The 8,292-nt window shown below is 43.3% G+C and overlaps 2 protein-coding genes across 4 annotated transcripts; both read right to left on the bottom strand.

The window, feature by feature from the left end:
* Positions 1–183: 183 nt before the first annotated feature.
* tmem184a (transmembrane protein 184a) lies at positions 184–5,786 on the bottom strand. 3 transcript variants are annotated; one of them, XM_037257619.1, is made up of 9 exons: positions 5,345–5,786; positions 4,783–5,008; positions 3,706–3,871; positions 3,011–3,101; positions 2,832–2,907; positions 1,840–1,931; positions 1,343–1,512; positions 1,078–1,275; positions 184–996 (listed from the first exon to the last, which is right to left on the bottom strand). In XM_037257619.1, exons 2-9 carry the CDS (start codon positions 5,002–5,004, stop codon positions 764–766), a joined length of 1,248 nt encoding a protein of 415 aa, XP_037113514.1. In that variant the 5' UTR covers positions 5,005–5,008; positions 5,345–5,786; the 3' UTR covers positions 184–763. The 3 variants fall into 3 exon arrangements, with proteins under 3 accessions (XP_037113514.1, XP_037113513.1, XP_037113515.1); XM_037257618.1 differs by having other exon boundaries at positions 4,783–5,004; positions 5,344–5,786; XM_037257620.1 differs by having other exon boundaries at positions 4,783–5,023; positions 5,344–5,786.
* A 466-nt stretch (positions 5,787–6,252) lies between these two features.
* On the bottom strand, positions 6,253–7,502 carry psmg3 (proteasome (prosome, macropain) assembly chaperone 3). The gene is made up of 3 exons (XM_037257023.1): positions 7,348–7,502; positions 6,687–6,915; positions 6,253–6,615 (listed from the first exon to the last, which is right to left on the bottom strand). Exons 2-3 carry the CDS (start codon positions 6,903–6,905, stop codon positions 6,466–6,468), a joined length of 369 nt encoding a protein of 122 aa, XP_037112918.1. The 5' UTR covers positions 6,906–6,915; positions 7,348–7,502; the 3' UTR covers positions 6,253–6,465.
* Positions 7,503–8,292: the final 790 nt, after the last annotated feature.

The following is an 8,292-nucleotide window of genomic DNA, read 5'->3' on the forward strand; positions in this document are numbered from 1 at the left end:
AATAAGTTTTAAAAAATTTAATCCTGACCGAGTGTCTGTGTTAAAAATTATTTTGACTGTGTCTTATGTGATATACAATTTTTTTTAAGTTTTTTTTTTTTTAGGGTTTCTATTGTATCTGTAAGCTAAAGCCATCTTTAAAAAAAACGATCAATGCTTATCTAAGAGTTTCACCATTTTTTTAAATAAACCACTGAAATAACTTACATTTTCCACAATCTCATTATTATTTTTTTAGATGCGCCTGTATAGTAGAATTATAATCAAAACTGAAAATATCTTAATAGAGAATGTATAGAATTATAAATAGTCACCCTGATAGAAAAAGGCTTTGCCAAATATATTCACAAGAGTGCAGATGCTACAAAACCTGCTTTCTAGTTGCACAGTTTCATAAGACTCCCATTTTGGAGGAGCTCCACGCATGCAACACATACAAAAGACTCTGCAGTGATCTATTTTGCAGTTTGAAGTACCTGCTCCAAAACCAAACCGGGAACTTGCATTTTTCTTGACTCAAACAAGTGGCAACTGCAATCCAATAGGTGGCGGTGTCGACCATTGTCACAGTCCTTCTCCAGTCACATCCGATATCACAATGGTGTGTTTGTTATAAGGCCAAGAAAGGCAAAACATCTGGCTGCTGTGCTATTCATTAAAGTTCAGTAGAACAAAAGCAGTCATTGCTCAACATTGTGTCGAGGAAAACTAATCCGGTTGAGGTAAAACAGCGACGAGGACGCACCCACCTGGATGCTGCGGCTTACAAGTCGTCGTCAGACATGATCAGCATGACTTTGTCCGACTTGCGTGAGCCCTTGCCGGCGGTGGCGGCGACTTTGGTGTTGGGGCCCGGCGGAACCACCTCCTGCGTGGACTGCTGCGTGTACTGCTGGTAGGCCGGCGAGAAGTTGTGAATGGCGTCTTGCACCATGTCGCCCGGGTTGATGGTCTCCTTCAGACCGCTGGAGATGCTCTGCATAGACTGGATGCTCTCTGCCAGAGACAATCGGGATGTTAGCGATACCAAGTGACAAGCGGCTCAAGGAACACAAGGAAGAGGGCGGCCACACTCACGTGGCACGTCGTTCTTCTTCTCCTGGTAGACGGTGCAGGTGAAGGCGTAGCGCAGGGCGATGGCGGCGAAGAACATCTCCATGCAGATGATGAAGTTCTGCCAGCCGGCCGCCACCGTGCCGGCGCCGACCTCTTCCCCGTCGATGTAGAGCGCGTTGGGAATGACGCCGCAGCGTTCCAAGATGGCGAGGACCATGCCTTGAACGGGGGCAGCTTGGTGAATTCTCGCGGTCCTGAATGCAAAACTACCACGCGGACGTCTCACCTTGCCAGAAGGACAAGAAGATGACCGACTTGATGGTGAGGAACTTGAGGACGGGCTCGTACGGCCTGAGCAGGTCGCTGGTGGCGAAGAAGAAGAGGAAGAGGGCGTAGAGCGACAGGCTGACGGAGAAGTTGTAGATGATGGTGATATACAAGTAGCCCCCGTTGACGCTGAGCACAAGACGGAAAACAACGTCAGGTCAGACTGCCGAACAACGTGAGATTGTGAAAATTTAATCCTTCCCGATAAACACAACGGATCGGCAGATACACTTTTAGACTGATGCTAAAAGGCTAACGATAAAAAGCTGACAAAGCGTCTGTCTCAAGTGGTCTTAAGTAGTTGGAGTGCCTTTAGGAATAAAACCACTGCGGGCTGAAGACGGGATGTAAAAAAAAAAAAAAAAAGTGCCCTTGTGAGGCGCTTTTGGGGTCACACGTCTCCGCCATGAGCACAATCTAAGCAGCTGGAAAAAAAGAGAGGGAGACGCAGCTCACTTAAAATCCCCATCGTGGTATTTGCCATAGGCCTGTAGGATAATGGTGATGGCGGCCATGATGGGTTTGACGATGCAGAACTGAAGCGTTGCCTGGAAAACAAACACACACCATAGCAAGAAGGACGAAGGATTTGTTTGTACAATTCTTCCGTCTCACTGCACACAAATAAGGCCGCGGTGGACAATTCATTACCGATTCATCGGGTACACATGTATCGAGCTTGAATGCCAAAAGCTGCATCGTAATAAATTCTAACCTTGAAAAAAAAAAAACAACTGTGCTCAGTTATCATGAAGTTATCTCTCGGAGAGCGCAAAAAAAAGAGACAAGATATGTAGATAGCCGGGCGTGGCATTCAGGAGGACACCGCGCCGGTCCAAAAGTCAAGTTTACTTCCTGCTTCAAATTAATTGAGAGCGAGCCTTTAACTCGGAATGATTCACGTCGATGCCGCAATATTTCATAAAGACGGCGAGCCGACAGCACAGCGACTTGAAAAGAAAGTGCATTTGAGTCAACATTTTTATTTTGCTAAGTGTGTTGGCAACCTGCTGACATTTTCCATTAAAAAAAGACTAAATCATTTGTTAATTATTAATTCCTAGCCTGCTATGACCTGAGGCATTTTTTTCCCCCTACAATTTGCACTCGGGATAGTTCACCGGTGGCAACTATCGACGGGCCAGATTTGTTGCGTCCTCCTGAGTATTAATTAAAAGCAAAGCTACTCCGCTTTGACTTACAGTACGAGCTCAGCTCCTTAAATTGATCAGCTCAGGCTTGTGTGAGGCAAAGGGCTTTTTTTTTTGGTTTGATCTCTAGTTCAATAATGATGACATACATGCAAGTCTCTGTTCTCCTTCACCTTGGAAGTCAGCGGAAAAATTGCATCACCTGACCACTACAGAAATGCGCATTTGCTTCATTTTAAGGGAACGACTTGAAAAATAAATGTGTGAAAGCAAAGTAAAAGCAGCCTGAAGGCTTACCTGTTTGCAAAATCTTAAAAATCCGATGGAGTAGCTCATGCCACCCAAGCAGCAGGTGCCATAAAGGCAGCTCGACCTGCGTGGGGAAAAGGAAAGCATTCAAGTTCATGGCAAACCTCCGTGCAAAAAAAAAAAAAAAAGCCACAATGAGTGGGAGGTCATCAAGGAAGACAACTTACTGTATCGGCTTCCCTCGAATCTCGGACATGATTGCGCTCTCCCCTCCAAGGTATTCAAAGGACAGACTCAGGAAATTATAAATTACAAATGCTGGAACAAAAAAAAAGAAGTACGTTTAACACATTGTACAAGACAATACATTGCAATAACCTTCAAATTCATTTAAAGGAAGCCCGGGCCAACTTGGGCGCGATAAAGAATAATTAGCGGGGACATTATGGAACAATAAATGTTTCACAATAAGAGGCTTGCAAAGGGGTTGTCTGTCTTGGAAATCCCTCCCTAATCCTTTGTTGCTATTTAAAGGCGGGGATTAAATAAAGCTAATGCAGATGGAAGGGGGGGGGGGGGGGCACACTCCCTGTGATTGACTCATGGTCGCCGATGGGATTGGTGTCTTCCTGCCGCCATCAGTCAGCCACAAAATGGCCGTTCAAATCTGAAACTAATCTTTCTGAGTAGTGCCTTCAAATCTATGATAGGTGGTGTGTCAATATTTTGGCTGTTGCGTATTCAAAATTAATTGGATGAGTTGTATTGTTTCCAATACAAAGGTGAGCGGGTATCAGCTTCCCACTAAACCAGAACCTCAACCGGTGTGGAAAAACTTGTTTGGTCGGGTCCTTTTTTTCCACTGGCAAACGGTGGAAATGTCAACGACGAGACGGTTGGTTGGGGGGGGGGGGGCACGCACCTTCGTAGCAATCCCGAACCGAGTCAAAGTACACGTAGTACTGGTTGTTGTTGATGAAGAGCAGGCTGAGCCAGGAGTCGAAGGCGTAGATGGGCACGATGAGGAGGATGCGGATAATGTAGCGCTGCTCATTTGGCACTGTGTAGGAGCGCAGGTGTGTGTAGATCTGCCAGGGGGACACGAAGCAAAACAGCAGCATTTGAGAATCAAAAATAAAATAAAAAACATCAGTAAGAGTTGAAGTTGTTTTTGTAATTTTTCTTAAAATGGTCCTGTAGCTTTCACCCATTTCCCCCCCTTGGTTTTGGCTGTCATAAAAATGAGATTAAGACGCCACCTGTTGCTCTAGCATGACCCTGATGAGCACAGATGGAGATTATTTTGACTCCGGCAATGCGGAATCTTTTCAAAAGATTATGCAAACGTGGACGTAGCTTGTGCCAAGGTTTGCTGCCAGACCATGAAAGGCAACACCTGGCAGAACAGAAACCCGTGATTCTTTACAAGCGTGTGAGCATTATTTGCTCTTTCAAACCGCCATGTCGTTGTGCAGTAAAACCATAAAAGAGCGATGGCACGAAGCTGAAGAGAAAGCGTGGCCTCAAAGAGTGAGCTAGGAAAAGGTGAAGCGTGAGGTAATAAACCTTTATGGATGCAACAATTGCTTTTGGTCCCTGAGCGAGGGAGGTGCGAGCGGCGTGTCATTTCCCAGCCATCTCTGATTACACATATTGTGAGGCACATTGAATAATGTTCAGTGCACATTAAAGCAGGCAGTTCTTGAAAACATATTCATGGGGAGGGGGGGGGGCGTCCCAAGTTTATGACAGTTTCATTCCTATAGCGGCAACACAACACAAATTTGCTCGGCAGGCGCAGCGCATTGGAGTTAATTATCAACATAGAAGGAGGCCACAATTTTTTTACGATTGCCAACTAGTGGCAAATGGTGATATTTCAACTTCAAACTGGAACCCATTGCGAAATATTCTTCCTACAGCATCACAATAGTTGACTTGTTTTTTTTAACACTTGTTTGCCATGTTATTTTGTTATTTAAAATCAAATGATGCATACCTGGTGGCACGTGATGAGCAGGGCAGACCACACAAAGATGCCGGAGAGTGCTCGGGCGGTCATGGTGTTGAGAAAAAGCTGATCTTCCAGGATGGTGCCATTGGCCATGCGAATGATGGTCATGTTGGATACGTCCGTCCTGTCCGGGAGGATGGGGGCGCTCAGGTGGACGATGGATGTGTTCTCCAGTGACGCGTCCATGTCGGCCACGGAGACGCTCATCTGAGAAGCACGGATGAGACTGACCATGGATATTTTTTTTTCAAAAATAACAGAGTTTGCGATTTCAAGACAAGGGATGGGTGGAGAATTAACACATAATCTAAAAAAAAAAAAAAAAAAAAATCAGTTTGTTGAGCTAAAGCTAAGACCGAGTTACTACTTGCGTTGTTTGCCAAATAATTAGGTACAACTTCAAAATGTAAACAAAAAGGCTGGATAAAAAAAATTCTACCTGCGAAATACCATTTTGAGGTAAATTTATATTGACTGACCATAACAATGTAGCTTTAAAATTGAATGTAATCAGGTTGTACAGGTGTACCTAATGTTGTGTCTCACCTTAACCCGGTGGCGGCGACTTTATCCGGTCCACAAAAAGACGAAGGAGCGTCTCGGGGCGAGTGTCAGCGGATCAAAATCAGAGTTTAATCGCCTTTCAGGGTCGGCGGCCGCGCGCGTGAGGCGTCATTTATTTGCGGACCGCGACGGCAAGGTCCAACCGTCTCAACTTCCTTGTTTGTCTCAGGTAGGCCGCAAGCTGACAAGGCGAGGTCGAAGTCCGTTGGAAACACACCGGCCAAAAAAAAATTAAAGAAAAATAAATAAAAACAGCCTAAACTCCCTACACAACAATAAACTTTAAAGCTTCTGTTTCTACCCAGTTCTGCTGAATAAAATGAAACTAAAAGTGTGTAAATTTGAAAGTATCGAAACAAAACTGAGATTCAGGCGTCGGATGGGATAAACAGGTTGGCGAAACAGGTGAAACAGTCACATGACTACAGCTCTCATTGTGTCGTCACCGTGATGCCTTCACGAACCGATAAGACACCTCGGACAAAACAGACTTAGTAATTTTGCGAATCAGACTTGCAAATCTGAAAGAACGCTGACTACATCCACACTGTTCATTTTCCAATTTCCATGCATAAGAGTATAAAAATGATTAGTGAGACGTCTTAATGTATTAATGGTCTGTCTGGCAATTATATATGGCGTATTCATAATATATTCAAAATATATGTGGTGCATATGATCATTCTCATGCTGTTTTAAACTCTTTCACTGTTTCAAGATGGCCCTGCCCCTTTAGAAAGCAACAGTTTCAAGAGGAGGTAAGGCATCAAATTCCAGGATCAAATAAAACCATTTTGGATATACAGTTTGCGAGGGTTAATCATGAGCAAAAGGAATCTCTATATTGATCGTCTTTAGGGAGGTATGATGTAAATCAATGATGGACAAATCTAATCTCTAACCTGTTTTATTGAAAATGTTTTGTGATGCTTTCAGATATTTACATTGCAATGAAATGTGATCACATGGCGAATGACAAAACAAGTGAGCGTTATTTTTGCAAACTGGTAAAGTAGGCCAACAGCTCTAACAAATTGCAATAAAAAAAACATCCAACTCAATTAAAAAAAGAAAAAAGGGAGATGATGGGGTCTTGCAGTCTTCCTACCAAACTTGACAACTTTTGATGAGTTCTTTTATTTGCGTAATTGCATCGACCGAGGGGTCCTTGAGTGCCAGTCCCAGTAGGACAGGCCTGCCGGCTTGTTGTGACACAAACGTTCCCAGGTTTTTACCACACACGTGTGTCAGGGGCTGAAAACAAATGGAAAAATATTTCAACAGAAGAGTTGCACACTTTTTGTCAACAAAATCATCTGGCATACCTCATCTTTTCCCAGCAGCACTTTGGTGGAGAATATCGGAGTGTTGAAGTCATCGCATTTGGACTCGGGCGTGACGGACACCAAGGTTCCGATTTTGCCATACTGCGTTATGACGATAAATATGTAATTACTGAATTGTGTGCACACAACTTGCGTGGCAATGCCGTTGATTTCTTTCTGCGTCTGTCTCGATAAGATGATGGGCTCAGCCGCAGACATTATGTCGAACCTGGGGAAGAAAATACCACAGTGCAGGAATATTTTTACAATACAAAGTAGAGCAGTTAGCTAGAATATATATTGTACACGTCAAACATAATATTAGCGTTGTAGATCAGGTAAAACGTATTTCTATTGATTCTACCATTCAAATAAAAGTGAAGCTAGACATTAATAGTGTGCAGCTTTTCTCCCCAATGCGCACCAAACAACATTATTACTTCACCACAGATCTGGCTGGGAAAACTATCGAAGTACCAAGACAATACTACTTTCAAATTAATTCATCCTGACATCCACTCTTTGTCTGGCGGCAGCAACTTGTGTTTACCATTCGCTGTCCTGATGCTAACATTAGCCACCGAATGCTATGTGTCTCAAGTTAAAAAAAAAAAAAAGGATACAAATGACGAGTAGCTATTAGCAATCAAAGCTTCTTTACCTTTCTTTAACCACCGGGACGGTTCACTTTCAGCAATACGCTTTCAATCGCATAACAGTCAGCCAAACACGCGTTGTGTTTTGCTTTCAGTTTCAACAAGCGCTTCAAATCGGTGTCTGCGTCATGACGTCATGACGTCGATCTTCCGGGTTGCTTTTGCCTGCTTATAAATGAAGATGAACTGAAGATGAAAGAGCGATATTAACAACAAAAAGACGAATAGAACGAATAAAACTTAATAGTACAGTGAATAAATAAATCAACGAATTTTATCCTACATTAATAAATAATTTGTATGGTTTTGTTTATTGTCGTTCAAGACCCAGTTTTTTAATTTGATGGAATTTTAGATGATTTTAGATGTCAAATGTTTTTTTTTTTAAAGTTTAAATTCCAACCTAATTTTTAGGCTTTAAGATTCTTGTTCAGTGGCACCGATTTCTGAAGCCTCCACATCCTCTCAGCAGGGGCAAAAGAGGGGAGGAGAATTTCTAATCTGCACGACTCCTCTCATCTGGGGGTTTTCTTTTGTAATGGGCCCCACTAATAACCGCTTTAAACCAACGTGACATTTGAACAGAACGAGGCCACAGATAAGCAGACGCAGCTTCAAGCGAGACGAGCGCCCGAGGAAATTTCTCAGTCATCAAAAGTGCTTACGAGACTTTTTTTTTTTTTTACATTCCAGGTGGATGCGAGGCCTCGTTGAAGTCTGCAAGTGCTGCATCAGGCTGATCCGGAAGGCAAGCGTCCCTGTGACACATTTGCAATGTCAAACGGAGCGCCGGACTCAGCAGAATTGCAATGCATTGAGACCCTGGTGGCGTCTTTGAAATCACAAGGACAAAACTGATCATGTTGTCATCTTGACACCGAAAAAACGGCTCTCTGAAATTCTGAATATCAATAAACAACGTGTCAGCATGGAAACTTTCAAAGAGAATG

The sequence above is a fragment of the Syngnathus acus genome, chromosome 8 (assembly GCF_901709675.1).
Source record: "Syngnathus acus chromosome 8, fSynAcu1.2, whole genome shotgun sequence".
Classification (NCBI taxonomy): domain Eukaryota; kingdom Metazoa; phylum Chordata; class Actinopteri; order Syngnathiformes; family Syngnathidae; genus Syngnathus; species Syngnathus acus.